Genomic DNA, 21,755 nt, shown 5'->3' on the forward strand with positions numbered 1-21,755 from the left:
AGTACAGACCAATGTCTCCTGTGCGCCATAAGTAAGTTGCTTGAATCTTTGTTAAATAGAAAAGTAGTCAACCACCTCAGCAAAAATAACCTTCTTAGTGACCTGCAATATGGTTTCCGTTCTGCTAGATCTACAGCAGATGTGCTTACGGTTATATCTCATAGGATTAGCGAATCTCTCGACAAAGGCTTCCTTTCTAGGGCAATTGCTCTTGACATATCAAAGGTCTTTGATAGGGTATGGCATAAAAGCCTACTTCACAAGATCTCCAGCTACGGTATAGCTGGAAATGTTTTCTCAATTATTAAATCATTTCTCTCTGATAGTTTCATTAGAGTAGTGGTTGATGGGCAGAAATTGGAAGCTCACAGTATTAATGCTGAAGTCCCTCAAGGGTCCATCCTGGGCCCAACTCTCTTCCTGATCTACATCAATGATCTTCCAAAACACATACTTAGATCATTCATGCTGATGACACTACCATCTATGGTAACACATCAAAGGCAGTAAATGACAAAGTTCTCTCTGATTCTCTCTCCTCTGATCTTGAGCACGTTGTACAATAGGGAAAAAGTGACTTTTTACTTTAAATGCATCTAAAACAAAGCTTTTATCTTTACATCATCAATGCTCTGATCCCTAACTGACATCAATTGAAATGAATGACTCTCGTCTTGAGGAGGCTCCATGTTTTGACAAGCTTCTGGGCTTCACCATTACTCCTGATCTGAAATGGAACACATACATCAAGTCAGTTGCCAAGGTCGCTAGCAAAATGGTGGGATCCTTCTACAGCTCCAATAGATATCTCACTGCTGCTGCAATTCTCTATCTATATAAAAGCCAAGTACGTCCAAGGATGGAGTACTGGTGCCACATCTGGGCAGGAGCTGCTAGAGGCAGCTTGTCCTGCCTTGACACAGTTCAAAATAGACTTTACAGCTTAGTGGAGGATGCAACCTCTTTCCCACAGAAGAGACATTGCGAGCTTATCTCTGCTTTATCGTTATTTCCATGGCAAGTGCTCGTCTGAGCTCCAGTCTATGGTCCGCCCTCGCCAAACTTTCACAAGAAACAGTTGTCTAGCTGAAACCACTGTCAGTAATTTTTCCCACTCTTTATCTGTGCCTAAACCAAAATGTAGATTCCATGAACAAAGCTGCTTTCTTAGAACTGCACGCCTATGGAACTCTCTTCCATTTGCCTGTTTTCCATCTGATTACAATTTGGTTGTATTCAAGTCCAATGTAAACAAATTCTTGATGAACCGTCTCCTTGAGTAATCCAATTTACCAAATTTCTACAACTAACGGTTACTATATTATCCCATTGACTACTGTACACTCAATAACCCTTATCCTTGAGTGGCCTTCGGGCCTTGATATGTGGTGACCCTTATATAAATAAAAAATAGAATAAATCAAAAATATTTAACAAATGTTTTTAACTTTAGATTATGCAAGAAACTCGAAAAGGGTAGTTTTATTAGTGCTCTGGGGGTATCCTTAATTTTATTTAAGTGGTTTTAGTAGCAATAAATGTAAAATTGCAGTATCACATTTGATAAGCAGTATGTAGTGAACCAAAAGTGCTCAACATCCTAGATAAAGCAAGTTTGTTTAAATGCAGTGTTGCCTGAGAGAAAGAACTTTTGTTTTTTGCGAAAGCATTTTTTATTTTATTTATTTATTTTTTTTTTACTGATTCTTTTATTAACATCGATTATGATCATGAATGCAATATTTTTTTTACGAAAAACAAAAATGGGATGAAAAATATTTAATAGATGTTCTTGTCGTTTAATCTTGGCTATAATTATTTTTTTTTAAATTAAAAGCCAGCATAGACAGGTACTTCAGCTAGTTTGCAACATTAACACTTTTCCCTCATTATTTCTGGTTTACGAATGCCAATGTAGCCCATTTGGTTCCCAAAAGGTCTACGATCTCTTTCATAAGAGTACAAGAATTGCTGATTACAAACTGTACAAAGACTTGCACTTTCGGTGTCAATGTTTTCAGGCAAGATTCCATTCCTTTCCAAAATAACACGATTTATCTTAAAGAGATCTAACCCGACTTTCTCAGGATTCTTTAGCGGAACCAAACAGTTAGGAAACGATTTTTCAAAAGTGTCTCCCTCTTTTAGGCTAACCTTCAAACATCGCCCTTCTACGCCAGGGCCGATAGCCACCCGGATGTCCTTGGGGTTTGAACCTCGAGAAATCATTTTTTTCACCACTTCTTCAGCCACTTTCAACAGCGTGCCTTTACATCCACTGTGAGCAGCGGCACATATCTTCTGGACAGGATCCGCAAAAAGCAGCATCAGACAGTCTGCCCCCGGGGCAGCAATAGTAATGTCACTTTCAGTGGTTATCAAGCCGTCATAATTTTCCAACTGACTTGTGCCAATTTCCCAGACTTTGTTTCCATGTTCAACTTTGGCAACCTAAAAATAAATTTTAAAATTTTAATTTAAAAAAAATAAAATAAAAAAAATGAAAAAGAAAGGGTGATGGGAGCAAGAGTAAAATTAGAATATAGGATTTGTATTATCTTTCGGAATATTAAAGATTAGGTTTGATAATATGTATTATTCAGGCTACTGTTCTCACCTTAGCCATTATTCTCAGAGCATTTTGGCCGATGTAACCTCCAACCTTCTTTAGGTACGTTTTGTCAAACTCTAAAATCTACGGAACTTCAAACTGAACCATTTTATTTAATCCACGATAGTACATTGTATATTGTTCTCATCCTATCTGCCATGACCGGGTAGAAGTCTCAAGTAATTAGAACTGAGGATTAAACTTTCAACCATTAGAAGACTGTCACTTAAAACTAATTATTACTTAGCACTTTATTCATTATACCCTGGATACATGTCTTTCCTTGTTCCTCGGGACGAAAAAACCATACAGATTCCTGAGGTCAGAGGTTACATTAGTCGAAACTGGAAGAAGATGAGAACAGTAGTCAGAATAAGTCATTTTTTTTTAAATGTACTTTTATATTTGTTTACTGGCAGGTCACTCAATCGTAAAATATGCCTAAATATATTTTAATTTATACAGATTTTCCTGTTTATTATTATAGAAACAATTTTTTATTGATTATCATATTGTACCTAATATATAGTAGTGGCTGCCTGGCATGGTCCGGTCATAAAATAAGCTTAAATACAATATTTTAATTCATGCAGATGTCATACTTATTATTATAAAGTTAATACTCTATTGATTATTATATTGTACCCAATATATAGCCATGATTTCAAAATTAAAAAAAAAAAAAATATGACTTTGGTGCTATCAGCTAGACTCGAAGCCAAAACATTTAATGTTTCAGTGTTATTTGTTAATAACAGATGAATATCAAAACTCTAAAAATTAGCATACGTTAATATATAAATGTATATTTGTGCATGCATAAAGAAGCACTTTGAGTCAACTTACACCTGCCAAGTTCCAATTTTTAAAAATTTCGACCCCCTTAGCAGCTATTTTTATTGACTAAAACCAAATCGAATTTGTTTCACAGGCCTGAATCCCCTATACATCAAGTTTTAAGTCTGTAGACCAAAAATTGACAGAGTAGTTTGGTTGAGACTGTTTCTCACACAGACAAAACAAACAAGGTCATTTTATATATACATATGAAATTTCTGCATATAGGTGTCTAGAAAAATACTTCTCCCTAAAATTAATTCTATAATTAATGAAATCATTAAACACTATTTGGAAATTATTTACATTAGATATATATATATATAAAATCATCTAGCCGAACTTTCAAAGTCAGACATAAATAGCAAATCTGTATGTCATGTGGATGCTTAATTTAAACAAGACTGTTTCTTTGTATCTTCCACTTTTATTGGCACAACTTTTTGCATCAATTTCTTTCTGAAAATACTTATTCCAGCAAAGAAACCTTTTAGAGTGGAGACCTTTTAGCTTATTCAAAGAGCTTTTGTCCAAATAATACATATAATGTTTGTAAATCTACGCATTACAACACACTTGTTTTATATAACTTATTTTTAGATTCTTATTGTACAAGAGAAAGTAAAAAATTTAAATGAGGAGCACATCAGGGGAGATAATCCTGGATCATGCGTGATGTGAATGTGTTTCCTTTCATTTAAAAAAAAATAATAACAAAGCATATGCACTCAAGAATAAAAATGTCAAAAAAAGATGTAAGAACAAGACATTAGTGTGATTTGTTAACCAACCTGTGATATGAACTCCCTCTTTATTTGATCCTAATTTGAAGACATCTGGTAAGAAAGTTGTTAATATCTGAAATAAAATTGTCAAACAAGGTATTGTCTGCCTTTGATTTAATGTTGAAATGAAAGTTTTAATTTGGAAGCATTTCATTCAATTAATTTAGTTACCAAAAATTATTTAATTAAAAAATTCATTTCAATTTCGCAAAAGTCCTAATATTTATAAAGTTATGGTATTTTTTGAAGTCTGTTCATGTGCAAATATAAACATGATTGATTGAAAAAAAGGGGAATAGTCAGAGTACACATTACTAAGGCAACAATATGTATTAGATGATTAGGTATAGGGTCATTTAAAGAAGGCTATCTTGTCTTTTATATCATAGAAAATGGGACAAGGTTCATTTCTTATATTCAAAGCAACTTTATTGAGTCATCTTTGCTGTGGTGTAAATAAAAAGGAAAGAAAAGAGAAGGGTGTTAGTACTTGAATAACTCTATAAGAATGGACAGAAAGGTTAGAGAGTTTATGAGGTGTGAAATAAGTGTCTTGTTAGTAGGGAACAGAGAAAAGTTCATATAATGGTGACCCCCTTTTATAATCTCTTATCAGATGCTTAGCTCACCTGAGAGATGGCTTTTGATTGGACAAGCCATAAAGGTCTTTTCTTGGGCAATAATTTTATCGTTCCACCCTGTATATACCATATATACTTGTGTATAAGTCGAATATCTGGAAGACATTTTAAGGTTATTGGGTGGGGGGGTCGACTTATACATATGTAATGTTTTTGGAAATGTTATTAAAGAGCAACTTGGTGCTCGATCATAATATAGAAAACCCCATTTTTTTTGTGTACTCGGTAATCCAAGTAATTAATCGCACTCTTTCCAACCCCCACTGCAGTGTGTTTGCCAGCATATAAGCACATGCGTGATTTTTCAGTGGGAGGCTTAATAATGATTGGAATAGCTTTTGCAATGTTCACTTTCTAGATATGGCTATAGGCCTAAGTTCAATATAATGTATTCAGTGATCATATGACGTTTTTTTTTTTAGTAGGTTAGGAAATGTAGTGTTTATTATATATCTTCTATCCAAAGTTCACTAGTAAAAATCCTATAAACGACAATATTAATGTTACGGCCCACCATCTAGTTTCTTTTGAATAAAATACATACCTGCATCTGACAGTTCAGCCCTAAGGATAATTCCAGCGTAATTCTTGACAAGTCAACACTGCTGAAATTTTTAAGCAGCTAATTATTTTTAATTATTTTTTTTTTTATGAAAGTGGTAAACAACAAAATTTACTGCAATCCTAGTTACTGGAAAATACTGAATAAAGTGAGGAAATCCTCACAGTAGGCCTCAATCTACGTAGTACATATATATATATATATATATATATATATATATATATATATATATATATATACTGCAATTATGTAAACATACAAAAATGTTTGTATGTTTACATAAAGTGAGGAAATCCTCACAGTAGGCCTCAATCTACGCAGTATATATATATATATATATATATACTGCAATTATGTAAGCATACAAACATTTTTGTATTCAAGAAATATCCAGCATTTTATACTAGTCTAACATTATTAACAAAAAAGTTTATTCAAAGCCTTCAAAGTCATTATCGCACTCACTGTTGCTTGGTTGCTTGCCCCAAACAGTTCGTCCACTCCTCAATGCTGTTAGTTATATCATCATAAAGATCATCATCACTGTCAAGTGGGTTATCATTAGGGCTATGACAACAGCATATTCTTTTCATTGTTTTTACTCTCAAGTATATATCCATCACAGTTAGACACACTTAATCAACTGAGGATCACACCACTCTACATAAAAACATATAAGATATCAATGGATATATACCGGAGAATCAAAACAAAGAAAAGAATATGCTGTTGTCATAGTCCTAGTTATCATTCTTGGAATCCTCTTCTGTGGGACTGTCTTTTGGAACGGAATCAGTGAGGGCATCGTTGCATGTGTCATATATGAAAATCGAATAGACCACACTTGCATAAATGTACATATTGTTGCTCACGGATGCTGAGAAACAATTTATAACATGTCTTACAAAAAAACGCCAAAAAAAGAAATTATCTGTGCAAGAAAGAGCCATGAGATGGACCATTTAACTTGTCTAGGCTCTACAGTCGATTTATATATAGGTAATACCTAAAATGACACAATTTTTGGCCTTAAAATGCACATCGACTTATACACAAGATCGACATATACACAAGTATATACGGTAAATGTCTTCTTCCTTCATTAAACATCCATGTTTTTATATGCTTGTACCTATTTTATACTGTTTTTTTTATAACAATTTAAGTGTCAGGGTGAATCTTAGAATTTTTTCTAAGATATAACCTCTTAAGCTAGAGTTTAATGCTACTATAGACAAAATGATACAATAATAAAATATGATTTTTACAAAAGTTCTAATTAAAAGAATTAATAGTTATTTAATTAAAAAAATATATATTTATGGTATCTAAATTTAAATATTTTCGTAAGAAATTATCGATTTTATTGTAAAGCTGATTTTTTTTTTTTTTTTTTTTTAAATGACATTGAATCGTTGTACTCATGCAGAATATGGACCGTATTATCGTCTGCATATTTGAGGCAGGTTATAGAAGCTTCCGGAATGCTTAGTCAATAAAATAGCAAAACAGCAGCCGATAATTGGCAAATTGTATCTTTTGTTTATTAAATTGTTAACTGAAAGTACAGACTAGTTGAAAAAGACCCCCTCCCTATATTAACATTAAGAATGACTTTCTAAATAATAAAGTTATTCTTTCAGTACGGTTCATAAATTGCACAAGATTTTTCATTGAAATACCCATACCATGACTGTTTTCAATTATAATTATGCTTTTTTTCTTTAAGTTTTAATTGTTTGCTAGCGTTTTGGACATTGAGCATCGTTTTTCAGTAAAATAAATAAATAGATGCCCACCAAGTTTTCATTCAGTATCTTCCAGCAGTTATGCAACCTGGCCAAAATATGCCAGAATATTCTGCATAAGTATTGAATTTTTAGTGCAAAAACATTTTTTTTTTTCAAGAAATTAAAACAAAAGGCAAAAATAGGAGTGGCTGAACAAGCAAAACAAAAATGAAAACAGAAATACTCCCGGGCAGTGCCAGAATAACATTGAAAGATATTTGTTCGCAGTTAAATCTGCTATGGTTACAAAAACTTTGGCTCTTGAAACTGTCAAAGCCAGGATAAATCTTAGTGCTACTTTGAAAGGAGTATTACAGCTCTTGTGAAATGCCATTGTCACGGACCAGTCTGATCCGTGAACATAAAGAATACATATAAATGAGAAGGTGTACGGGGGATATTTTAGACAGAATAAGAATTAACTCTTATTCAGGTTTTATAAGAGACTAGCGAGGAGTACCCGGCATTGCCTGGGTGTTTGGAGGTGTGTGTGGTTTTGGGTAAAACAAAAATCCGGGGCGTTAAAATAAAAAAAAAATTGTTTTGGTAGGTATGAGGATCGAACCCGAACCGTTAAGGCAAAGTTGTAAATTAAAGTGTGAAAAAAAAAAAAAGAGTGCGACAGTTTTAACCATTGGGCCACCGCGAGATGCTAACGGAAACACGTTTGAATTTATTTAATTACTTGGAGTTGGCAGGTGCACGTTTTAATGACTTAATGAGGTCAAGTTTGACTGCGGGATAGTATTTCATTTACTGCGGGAACGCTTTTTTTTATTTTTATTTTCCCAAGATGTCATAGGAAAAAGACTAACCCACATGCAGCGAGCGACAAATGTTGAATATTTATCTTCCCGAAGTCGAGCAAATTAAATAGACAGGCGAGCTCCGTTGTTAACTATGAGATATTACGATTTATATGTGATATAAAAGTTTTAAGAAGTTATGAACCGACCGACCACTTCTCTGAAAAAAGCCTTTTGTAGACATACAGAAAAAGCGAACACACATACACACATACATACATTTTTGCTTTTATATTTATAGAAGATACAAAAAATTTATAAGGCATATGAACTTTATAAGGCATGTGACCAGGTAACGAGGTAAAAATGCAGAGAGCACATGTATATTCTAACATATTTTGAGCAGGTTACATAACAGCTTCGAAACCCAATAGGTGATGCCATTTTCTCTTCCCTGCAACCTCTTTCCCACAGAAGAGACGTTGCGAGCCTGTCTCTGTTCTGTCTTTATTTTCATGGTAAGTGCTTGACTAAACTCTAATCTATCGCCCCTCTCTTACCGTACTTTCACAAAAAACACTTGACTAGCTAAAACCACTATAGACGATTTCCTCCACTCTCTTACTGTGGTCAAAACATAAACGCAGATTCCATGAACTAAGCATCTTTTCCAGAACTACCTGCCCGTGGAACACTGTTCTGCTGGCCTGCTTCCCAGTTGAATACAACATGGTATCCTTCAAATCCAATGTAAACAAGTTTTTCTTAAACCGTCCTCATAAATAATCAAGTTCTACTCAATTTATACCATTAACAATTACTACACTACCACCTTACATTCATTACATCAATCCTTATCCTTGAGTGGCCTTCGGGCCTTGATAAGTGGTAACTTCCAAGTAAAAAAAAAAATGTATTTTTGTGAAATGATGGTCAACTGGTGTAAGACGAGGGTTTCAAAGAATACAACTTGATCTCAAGAGTTTTGTGAGAAATATTATCCATATGTATATACAAACGGAAGGTATATATATGAAATGTATAAATTAGTGTTGGGACAATTAATTAGAATTGGGAATCAAAAAAAAAAAAAAATCAGAACGTTTTGGAGTATCGGAATCAGTATCGAACCAGAAAAATTTGAGTCTAATTTCCGATTCCAAAAACGATTCTTTTAACTTTTATTTTGTTTACAACTTCATTTCCAATTGCTGTTACGGCGATAAAATAATGAATTGAAACTACCAGTGAAACTAAAAGAAATATTACACCATTAGCAGGCTGCCCGGCATTGCCTAGTCATAAAATATGCTTAAATATGATATTTTGATTAATGCAGATTTCGTATTTATTATTATATTATATTGTACCCAATATATAGTAATTATTTACAAGGTTTAAAAGAAATGACTTGTACACCACCACTAAGAATCAAAACCAAATAATTTAGCTTACGATTTACTGCTCCTTTGATGTTAATGCCTGAGCTATGAAGACATGTTTGCTTATTCGTAATGCTGTCGTTCGACCTTCACCTGGCAAATTCTATTTCTTTAATGTTCATACTTTTGCACGGATTTTCCTTAATGATAAAATGATGAATTGAAACTATCAGTGAAACTAAAATGTATACATCATAATAATGGCACCAGAAAAAATGACACAGATAAAAATGGCACAAGTGGATAAGTAGGAAAAAATGGCACAAGTGAAAAATATAGATGAAGACCTCACAATAAGTTCATCAAAACCTTGTATACAATGCATAAAAAAATAAAATATTAAGAAGTTTGTCAGAAAATTATAGCTACATTAAAATGTAGATAAGGCCTCTCAGCTAAATCACCCACATTCACCCCATGAAATTCTACTCTTTTTAGGCGATTTTAGGATCAGAATTGAGAATTGTATCGGAATTGGGAAAAATATTGGAATCGTCCCATTGCTAGTATAAACAAAGGTAAATGTGGTATTTGGGTGACAGAAATATAACTGCTTCTTAGAAAATTATTTGTTCTTTTATGGAAACAGAAAAGGTGTACAATTAAATGTAAATAGAAATTGTGCTCATAAGACTGAAGTTTAGGATTTCCAGTCAAAGCTAAATATATGTATCAGTCAGATTTAGAGCAGATGGAAGCAGATGGAGTAAAACTGGGGTGTCAGTCAGAACTCAGCAGAGATTGTATTGTAGTTGATAAACTCATCGATATGAGCTGGCGAGTGTCGACAGACAAGTAGTCTCAGTTGATCCTAGCTAATAGATAGAAACAACTATGATACAGTCGCTAGCATTTCGGGGTTCTTTTTTATGACAGTGTCACACACACAAACTCAGAGCATCATTGACATTACACATCCTATCTGAGTTTTTGTTTGTTGTTATGAGTCTGTGTTGTTTTATTTTTTTGTTGTATACTTGTACACCAGTAAACATGCCTTTGGTGATCATGTTTTGATCAAGAGAGTGGAGTGGGGCATCCATAAATAATATTATCAGTGTAATTGAAAACTAAAATAAAGATAAAAATCTACCTATATATCCATAAAAGTGAAATTGTCTGTGTGTGTGTGTGTGTGTACATTTCTCTACCAAACTACTGTGTCAATTTTCAGTCTATGGACTCGAGATTTTACATTAGGGGTATTGAGATTTGGGAAAATCTTTTTAATCGGTTTTCGGCCAAAAATTTGACTGTCAAGGAGTCAAAATTCAACTATTTGACCTCTAAAAACTCTATCAAACTCCTCCGTCAATTTTGGGTCTAAACACTTGAAATTTTAGATGTAGGTTACTTGGACATGGATCAAACTTTTTAATTTGATTTGAGCCCAAAACAATAAATGTTAAGGGGGCAAAATTGGAGGCAAAGTTTTAAAAGATTTTACCTCTACGGTCTCTACCAAATTACTCAGCCAATTTTTGGTCTAAACATTTGAAATTTTACATAAAGTGTATTCAGACTGTTACATCCCTGGTTCGGGTTTAAATGCACAGCAGTAATTTTAATTCCAGCACATGGACTTAGGTTACTGTGTGCACCTGGCTTAAAGAAAGGTAAGGAGATTTACCACCAGAGATTGCTACACGACTGGTCTCCAATCCAGTCGAGTGTAAGCAAATCTCATCGCCTATCAAATTTTCCCGAGTCTAATCAAAACAGTGAGAAACGAGCATGCTAAAGGCGATAAAAAAAACATTCAATATGAAATAATGAGGAGGTTGGAAGCAGAAATATAGTTTATATATATATATATATATATTATATATATATATATATATATATATATAATTTTTTTTTTCTTTTATATGGGCTTTATTTATCCCTTTTTTTGTATAAAACAAATAACAAACAAACAAACAAAAAATAACCCAGGATTGCAATAACACAAAAGTCTCTGATGAGGAAACAGAGGAGGAGAATTCACAAACCTTTATGACTAATTTAGAGTCAACTATAGAACGTTTTTTTTTTCCTTTTTAAGATGTTATTCGGTTTTTTTTTTTTCACCGCTCACCCCACAAGCTAAAAAACGAAAACATTGTCTTCCCTCACTGAAAATGCCAACTCCGACTCCTTTTTCTTTCTTTTTTCCTCTTTCTCTCACCACTCGCCATAAACTTACATCCACTGTGACTTGCATCCCCTTTGGGGTCTCCATTTTCTTCCCACGGCTTTCGAACCGTGACAAGATATAGGGCAAGCTTTTTAATCAGTTATTGACCGAAAATTTGGCTGCCAAGGGGTCAAAGTTCAAAAGATTTGACCTTTGCAGTCTCTAGCAAAGTATTCAGCCAATTTTCGATCTAAACATTTGAAATTTTACATAAAGGGTATATTCAGACATGCAGCAAGCTTTTAAATCAGGTTTTGGGTGAAAATTTGACTGCCAAGAGGTCAAAGTTGAAAGAGTTGACCTTTGCAGACTCTACCAAACTCCTCCGCCAATTTTGGGTCTAAACATTTGAAATTTTAGATGTAAGTTACCTAGACAGGAGTCAAACTTTTTAATATATATATATATATATATATATATATATATATATATATATGCACATAAAGTTATAAACAGTACATAGCAAAGCCGGGATGAACTGCTAGTATATCTATAAAAGTGAGAATGTGTGTGTGAGGACACTTCTCAACGAATTTTGGATCTACAGACTTGAAATTTGGTATATATTGTATTCAGATATGTGGAAAACTTTTTAATCAGTTTTCATCCGGAAAAAAGGGTTGCTAAGGGATCAAAATTAAAAAATTGATAAGTGGGGGGAGAGGCATCTGATTTTTATCTGTTTGTTAACTATTTTACAAATGTGGGTGCATTAATGGTTCACATGAGAAATTCCTTATGTTAAGAATAAGTAGGTTTGAAAATACTTTTTATAGACTGCGTCAAGGTCATGGTTATCGTACCTGACTCACTGACTTTAGGTGATAGTTTTGACCCCAACAAGTATTTTTTTTTTTTTACTTACAAGAAGTGAACTGTTTAGAAAAAACATAATACTCGCATGCACATGTCTCAATTTCTGTATAAATTAAAATATATCTATGTGTATTTTACGACCGGGCAACGCCGGGCGGCCTGCTAGTATAAAATAAAAAAGGGGAATATTAACTCCATTGAATTTTATACAGAAACATTTTGAAAAACAACTTGATTTTCTTATGAATTAATTCAACATCCAAAAATCAAGATAAGGGCTGAGGGAGCAAGAGTAAGATCTACATACCAACATAGCCAATCTTATTTATAGCCGCAGTGAAAAATGCATTAAAAAAAGAATTATGAAGATTAAATAATTGAAATTCATTTCAATAAAGCCATTTGCCATTTTACAGCAGCCTGTGTTACATATTCTTATCCTTGTGACTTACAACCCGACCAAAACGTTGCACTAATAACTAGGGCTATGACAACAGCATATTCTTTTTCTTGTTTTGATTCTCAGGTATATATCCATTGATATCTTATATGTTTTTATGTGGAGTGGTGTGGTTCTCAGTTGATTAATTGTGTCTGTGTCGGATATATACTCAAGTCGAAACAATGAAAAGAAAAGAGTGTTGTTATTTGTTTTTGTGTCGTATTTTTGATAAAACATGGTTATTTTTTCAGTCATTTTTTTTTTAAATCAAATTAAAATTTTTTCTTTTAATAATTTTTACTAGCGGTACCTGTGGAAATTCCACAGCGGACTCTTTTGTATGTAATATATTGATGTTGTCCTTCTGTAGATTTTCAGCGTAAATGGAGATTACCTGATATTATTGTAGCTCTTTTGTTAAAACTGCAAGAGTATTTATCTAAGCTAGGAGGGACACCTGGCCGAGTCTGATTGTAAAATACGCTTAAATATGATATTTATGAAGATTAGGAAATTTTCTATCGATTCTTATATATTATAAAGTTGTGATCCCAAAAATAAAAAAAATATATCCATATTACTTGGATGCATCTGTTTGAGTTGAAACCAAAACCAAAACTTATGATTGGTTGGTTGGTTGGTTGTTTTTGTTTTACGGCATATCAACACTTTTCGGATTATTTAATGTTGAATCCAAAGATTTTGAAGAAAATTTTTTTAATAGAATATATTTGTTGTTTTCACGTCGGTTTCTATTTAACCCATAGTTGGGACCCTAACAGGTACTACCACTCTGGGTCAGAGTGAACCTGGGAGCAATGGTAATTAAAGGGTGGCTCCACACTCCCCAAAGCCCACAAGCTGGGGCCTCACCACTGGATATAGTTTAAGGTCATATCCAGGACCAAAACTTATGAAGAAAAAAAAATATATGTATATATATAACTTAAGTTCCTTCAGCTATAATCGAAACAAAAACAAAAACTCATGAAGAATTCTTGGTAAAATTATTTATTACAAGAAATGGAACGGCATAACAATTAAACGACAGACACTTGGAAGCAAAAAAATGTAAACGTGACACACAAAATAACACACACATTATCGTATTAATATATAGATTTCAATTTTATTCAAAGAAAAAAATACCTTTGCTTACTGAATTAATTTTTAAAAAATATTAAAAAAACTTTGACCATAACAACAAAGTTCTAATTGCCCCCCCCCCCCCGCCAGATCGGCACATGCTGAATCGGTGGCGCTAGATCGGCCATGCTGAAATGTACCAAACCCATTTAAGCAGGCCACCTGTTAGCCACCTGTGTTCCAACACACAATTGCCAGAGAGACCTTGCATCATGTGCTTTATAGATATCGAGGGGTTGAGAGAGTGAACCATTATTCTAGGTAAAAGTCACATGATCTTTGATTTCCACTTTTAGTTTGGTTGGTTGTTTTTGTTTTACAGCATATCAACCCTTTTCGGGTTATTTAATGCCGAATCCAAAGATTTTGAAGAAAAATTTTTTAATAGAATATGTTTGTTGTTTTCAAGTCGGTTTCTATTTAACCCATAGTTGGGACCCTAACAGGTACTACCACTCCGGGTCAGAGTAGACCTGGGAGCAATGGCAATTAAAAGGTGGCTCCACACTCCCCAAAGCCCGCAAGCAGGGGCCTCACCACTGTATATAGTTTAAGGTCATATCGAGGACCAGGGGTTGAGAGAGTGAACCATTATTCTAGGTAAAAGTCACATGATCTTTGATTTCCACTTTTAGGCTCTTCCCTTCTTTTAGGGCCCCCTCTTCTCCAGGCCCCCCTTTGCTATCTAACACCTGTAAAAAAATTGATGTAAAAAATATGAGTGCATCCAGGTTCCTTCTTACAAGAATATGATTGGCTGGTTAAGCCATAAATACTGACTGGTAGGACCACCTGGGAGAGACATCGAAAGGTACACCACAAGCCTCAGCTCCAACCATGAACACTCATTCAGTAAAGTGACTTACCGAAACAGCATTAACCATGGGCAGGTTGAACCAGCTTCCTCCAAAGGAGGAAGTTTCATGGAAGCATGAAATTCACAAGTGGTTCTCAGTCGCATGTATATCCCCATTAGGGGAGATGACGACATTAGGTTTTTGAAACTCTTGCAGGGAGGTGTTGATATTCTCCTACATCCAGCACCTGGTACCCCCAAATGGTCATCCATCTGATACTGATCAGGGTTAACATTATTTAACTTCAGTGATTTAATGAGAACCAATGTGTCAATGTGATCATGCTGTACATAGTAAAGCAATACTTGATTATTATTCAAAGATGTATCAAAGCTCACTCAACTATTTGAAACGAATATATCTCTTTAGTAGGACATATCAGAAACATAATTTTTTCTACTAACACCATTATGCTAACAATTGTTTTTTACTAGCGTTGCCCGGTCATAAAATACGCTTAAATATAATATTTTAATTTATGCAGATTTCATATTTATTATAATAGAGTCAATATTTTACCCAATATATAGTAGTGATTTCAAAAGTTAAAAAAAAAAATGACTTATGCCATCAGTTGGAATCGAAACCAAAACATATACTACTCCGGCTGTAGTCGTTACTGTTTAAGCTACTGTCAGATGGATAAGATATAGTTTAAAATGAACTGACTTTAATATATAAAATATATATTTGCACATGTGTACAAATAACATAATTAGTCGACTTATGCCTGCCAAGTTCCAATTTTTTTAAATTTTGACTCCTTAGCAGCTATTTTTACCAGCTAAAAAAAAAACATAAAACAACGGTTCACAAAAAATGCAATCAATTTTTACCTACTTTGTGTAACTCTGTGACCTTGTGTCTTGGAAGAGATGCACTTTGAAAAAAAAATGGAGACAGATATACACACACACACACACACACACACACACACACACACACACACACACACAGTGAGTTTAATAAATTAGATTACTTCACCTTACAATGTTTTTAACTTTTCTTTCAAGATAAAAGTTGTAAACATGACTATCTTAAATCATTTTTTTCCTAAAAAAAAAAACTTCCGACAAGGAATATATCTCCACATGGACAACACCGGATGAATACAGCTAGTAACCTATAAAAGGGTTTATCTATCTATATATCTATAAAAGTGAGAATATGTGTGTGCGTGTGTAAAGACAACTCTCAACCTATATACTCAACGAATTTTTGATCTACAGACTTGAAATTTGGCATATAGAGTATTCAGACATGTGGAAAACTTTTTTATTGATTTTCATCCGGAAAAAAAGGGATGCTAAAAGGTCAAAATTGAAAAATTGGTACTTGGGGGAGGGGATCATTGGATTTTTATCTGTCAACTGTTTCACAACTGTGCATGCACGAATCATTCACATATATATTCCTTATATTAAAAATAAGTAGATTTAAAAACACTTAAACATTACGTCAAGCTGGCCTAATGGTTATCATACTTGACTCACTGTCTTTAGGTTTTGGTTTCAATCTTAGCTCAAGTATTTCGTTTTTACTTAGAAGAAGTGAACTGTTTAGAAAACACATTGTACTTGCATGCACATATCTCAGTTTCTTTCAGTTCTTAAAATTTTTTTTAACTTCATTTTTTTTTTTAGTATAAAATAAAGCAGACAATTCAAACCTTACCTGAAGGCTTTCCGGTCGGAATCCTCCTGCATCAGCCAGTCTACGAATGTTCTCTGCAATTACAATTTTGGGGTCTTTTTTTGCAGAAGTGTAATAAAGATTCAAAGATTTCAAAGTTTGGATGCTAGAAACACCTCCAAGCCTAGTTGAAAAACCATGGTAAAAAATGTCTTTGGGAATAAGATTTGATTTTAAAATCTTTATCGGTTCTTCTGTATCGATCGTCATTAACATCTTGCGACAATCATCTTCAACTAAATTCATATCTACATCTGATTCTTTGATTTGTTCTGCGTCCAAACTCTCAAACTTGATTTTGTAAGCAGATGCTGTTAAAAGAACCGAAGCCAATGCTTTCCAATTTGGAATAAAAACTGCCAAAGATAAAATAAGGATGTCATTATAATTTCTATCGTCAATATACCGTTTTGCTAGGAATAATAACTTGGGGTTAGAGTGTGCTCGGACTATATGTTCACTGGACGTCCAGTTTTTCAAATCCTTTGAAAGTTCTTGGTAATATTCATACGCTTCTTCTGAGCCTATTAAATAACAAATAGAAAGATGGTATTTCTCTTTGAGATTTGAACATAAAGTCTGTAACTTTGAGGTTTCTGTTGTTTTTGCTTCCGCCCGACTGCAGTCGATGATAATGGTCAGATTTTCTTGCATCATCGTTGTTGGTACTATTGAAAACAATAAAAAAAAAAAGAAAAGTATTAATAAAAAAAAAACAACTTAGTTTAAGAATTTAACAAGCCCGAAACAGTAGAAAGACAATGTGGCGCCAATATACCAAATATTAAAATAACAACAAAGTTCACCTTTGTACAATAGAGAGACAAAAGTTTCATTCTAACATTTAAAGACAACTTTATTGATCATCTTTGTTTGTAAAAATGTAGAAAAGGGTCGGCCATAGAACGAGTCAATTTGTATGGATGGAAAAGTTAGGCAACCCTGTAAGAAGAGAAAAGAAGTCGTGTATGGGTGTTGGAGTTAGGGTCGAGTGGTAGCCATGATGGATTCTTTGTTTCCTCATCGAACCCAGGGTCAAAATCCCAGGCAGGATTTGTTGCATCCCAACAATGGTCAGCACACTGAGAGCTAAAAAGTACAATGTAGAATGATAAAAATGTTGCCCCCCCCCCAAAAAAAAAACACTACAGCTTTATTTTAAAACTTTTCTTGAAAAAAATCAATTCAGGTAACATGATTATGTAGTAGATTTATATAAGAAATAAAAATTATTTTAATGTGAGTAAATGTTCATAAATGAAAATGTTCATTGTATGAATATGTATGCATTTGAGTATTTGGCCGCATGGCATTGTGTATGTGTTACCTTTGTTCTTGTACGTGTTTGTAATGAAAGGTTGAATATGTGAATCATGGAGTCCTCTTGCTTTGCCACACAGGCCAAGAAGGAGTGTTGGGTAAGCCTTCTTGAGTTTCTTTCATTCAAGCTGGTGGAATCTCTGGTTTTAGTTTTATTAGTTTTCTCGCTTTATAGAAGTTTTTAACTTTGCACTGACTTATTACTTTCACATATAGGTATTACTTTCTGGGTTTTGAAAAAATTTCAATTGGCTGAAAATACTTTGCTTTAACATCTTCACGTTAAAAGTTGTCAGCTTTGGGATATGAGAAAGGAAGCAAATTCCAACAAAGTGGAGAAGAAAAGGGTGTGAGCAATCATAGTTATTTGAATTTTTGTGTTCATAGGAATCACGGTAAATTTTTACTTCCTTTCTACTTTAACAATCACTTTTAAAATGACAGCTTGTAAAGGTTTCCGAGTATGCTGAAAACGAATATCACATTTAAGTTTGCCGCAAACTGTAAGAAATTACATGACTTGAATCATGTCACTTCATTGGTTTAACACATTGTTTTAATTACAGCCTTTCTCATTGGTTGATTTGAATTTTATCCCGCGCAAGCAAGTTTAAACTGAAAATCTTCAGTCCGAGCAAATCCTTCATGCACAATGGACTCATCTTATTAATTTAAGAGCCTTTTGGCACCCAATTGTCATAGTGCCTTTAAGACAATTTAACCTACTAAGGTAAGAGTACCTTTCTTGATATAATATCTTCTTTCTAATCAGCAAAGAATGTTGATTTTGGGCTTACCTCTTCGACAGAGTTATCCGCCTCTTTTTCTATTGGAATGTTGATTAAAGAATCCAAATCAAGAACTATTGAAAATGTTCAAATATTTTTTACCTACCACTTCTTACGAAGTATTAACTACCATGCTCGGCTGATCTACAAAATGACGCAACATAATTTTGCAACTGAGAAAAAGAGATGACCGGCTTTAATCAACCACGTAAGTATGCCTTTTGTAGTTGTGTCTATTCTTCGCTCTGCCAGAGTTCTAAACTATGTGAGAATTTTATTCTCACAAAACAAGCAAGTTTTCTGAATCTTAATCAATGTAATTCTTTATGTTATTACTGGTGGCCATTTGTGTACGCGCAAGAGCGCGCATATTTTTGGGGCGCATGCGCCAAAAATACACAGCAAATTTAAATGCAATATTCGTTTTCAGCACACTCGGAAACCTGTAAAGATGATTGTTAAGTTGGAATTTAAATAAAAATTTACTGGAATCACTTTGCGATTCAGTCATCACAAAGTACACATATTTATCGTTGTATTTAAAAATAATACACATTGATATTTGTGATAAGAGTTGAGAATTTAAGTGTGTGTGACTCTGGTAGTCGTGTGATAAACGCCCGTCTTTTTACGAAGCTTATTCCAGCTAACATATTTAAGATACAACGAAAATGGTTATCCGTTCTGTGCTACGGCTACGCCCACTACATGGTTAAGAACTGGAGGATCAATAATAACGCTTACTGATGATGAAGTGAGTGATCGTTTTACGTTAAAGTTACAATAGTAAATTTTAAAGTTTAAAATATATATTTTTTTGTTTTTTTACATAGGCATCACCACTTATCAAGGCCAAGAGGCCATTCGAGGATAAGAGTTAAAGAGTGTACAGTAGAAATTGGACAGTATAGTAATCGTTAGTAATGGAAATTCGGTAACTTTGTTTACAAGTGGGACGGCTCATCAAGAACTTGTTTACGTTAGATTTGAAGACAACAACCATTAGTCAGTCAACTGGAAAGCAGGAAAACGGAAGACAATTCCACAGGCGTGCAGTTAGTTCTAACAAAGAAGCTTTGTTCATGGAATCTACATTTAGGTTTAGGCACAGATAATGAGTTTTTTTTTTTTAATGTTTCAGGTTATATGTTGATGTGAAAATATCGCACGAAATAAATGTATAAATAAATAAAAGATTATATTGAAGTTTTTAGTTTTAAGATGGCTGTCACTGAAACAAGATTGTCTTAACCAAATTAGTTATACTTTTTATAAAAATCTGTAGAACTTACGCAGAATACGGATCGTGTTATTTTTTTAGATAGGTTTTTTCAAGTTAAATTTCATTTTTACAATAGCTATAATTTATTAAATTGTTGGGTGAAAGTAAAGAATGCCTTCATCGTCTCCGTGTTAAGAATGGATTTCTAAATAATGTTAATATTTCAGCACGGTCTGTATTATTCTGCATAAACATCAAATTTGATTCCATCAATAATTTAATACTTAAATCAATACCTTAATAATTAGGTTGACGATATTGTTTGGTCATTAAATTATTAATTGAACCAAAACTTATTTTGTTGATTGGCATCCGTCTTAAAGCTATAAACTTCAATATAACTATTTAATATATATATATATATATATATATATATATATATATATATATATATATATATTCTGTTGACTGTGTGGGGGCAAAAGGTAGAATTTAACCGTCTTCCGCTTAAAAAAAAAAAAAAAAAAAAAATGACATTAAAATTTTGAAGAAAAGAAAAAATTACACCAATTATATTTTTATGTTTTTCAGTGATTTTTCCCTCATAAACAAAATGATTGTACACTATTATAACTTACGGCGAGAATAACACTTCACTTACCTCTTGTTTTAAATCAATGTTATTAGTTTAAATAACTAAGAGTAACTTTCATATGCACCGCACTGTGGGCGGGGCTAGTATTGTAATAAATAAATAAATAAATAAATAAAATAAAGTACTTATGCAGATTACGGATCGTGCTGAAATAATAACGTTATTATTTAAAACTCCATTCTTAGCATGAGAGGTGTTGGGACGGGGGGGGGGGCATTTACTTTCACATTTAATATCCAAAAAGATGGTATTTATTTCTCTCCCACAGGGAGAAATGTGACACTCTAGGGTCGAAAAGTGGGATTGTAAAATCAGCTCTCCAGAGGAGGAGAACTCTAGCCCTGTAAAAGATGCCCGGGTAGCCTCGTCGGCATTCCCCGTTAGAGACGCTCCAGACGATTAGCAACAAATTAACCGTTTGAATTTAACCTGAAAATCCTATCTTAAAAATAGAACGGTATATACTGTTCTGCATACACGTACCAAATAAAAAAGAAACCAGGTTAAAGTATGAAGTCTAGATTTTTAAGAATTAAATTCTTTTCTTTTTGTTTATTAAAAATTAAGCAATAAATTAAAATACTACCCCCCTCTCTCTCTCTTATGGAAATGAGAGTCTACTTTTTTAGGAGATTACATGTTTTGTAATGTCTGCTAAACGATTGTGAAAAATGGACCGCATGTTTCCGTGACGTCAGATTTGTGTTAACTATACGAACTATGGAAAAGCAGAAGCGACTTAATGATTTTTTAAACCCTTTGTTTATTTTTTTCAAACTGCAATTAATAATTAATCTTTGTTATAATTTTGTTAGGTTTTAAGATTTACACAGTTTAACGATTAATAATATTATAAACATTTGTATATTAAATATGAAATACGGTTTTACTGAATGTTCATTTGGTTACCTATGGGGTTCCATACTTTGTTCAGTAAATAGAGACATACAAAATATGAGGGGGGGGGGCTACAAAATCTCTACAATTATATAAATGTGACTTTGCCTGTGTGTGTATGTGTTCGTTCGTTATGGATTTAAAAACCCTTGCACGTCCGTTTATGAAATTTTACACATAGGTTCTCAGTGTGTCTGGGTGTGTTTACGGGTACCTATTGCATCGGAAAGCTTTCCTAAATCACCATCAACTACTATTAACAATGCTTTTATTTATTTGCTATTTCCGATTTGATCGGCCATTTCTCCAATTCGTTGCCTAGCAACGGCG

The 21,755-nt window shown here is 33.5% G+C and overlaps 1 protein-coding gene across 1 annotated transcript; it reads right to left on the reverse strand.

Moving 5' to 3' along the window:
- Window positions 1-1,476: 1,476 nt before the first annotated feature.
- Window positions 1,477-20,716, reverse strand: LOC145297596 (purine nucleoside phosphorylase LACC1-like). The gene is made up of 3 exons (XM_080143654.1): window positions 20,535-20,716; window positions 16,526-17,211; window positions 1,477-2,451 (listed from the first exon to the last, which is right to left on the reverse strand). Exons 2-3 carry the CDS (start codon window positions 17,198-17,200, stop codon window positions 1,873-1,875), a joined length of 1,254 nt encoding a protein of 417 aa, XP_079999780.1. The 5' UTR covers window positions 17,201-17,211; window positions 20,535-20,716; the 3' UTR covers window positions 1,477-1,872.
- Window positions 20,717-21,755: the final 1,039 nt, after the last annotated feature.

The sequence above is a fragment of the Euprymna scolopes genome, chromosome 18, assembly GCF_053919585.1.
Source record: "Euprymna scolopes isolate OS-2025 chromosome 18, ASM5391958v1, whole genome shotgun sequence".
NCBI classification, from domain to species: Eukaryota; Metazoa; Mollusca; class Cephalopoda; order Sepiida; family Sepiolidae; genus Euprymna; species Euprymna scolopes.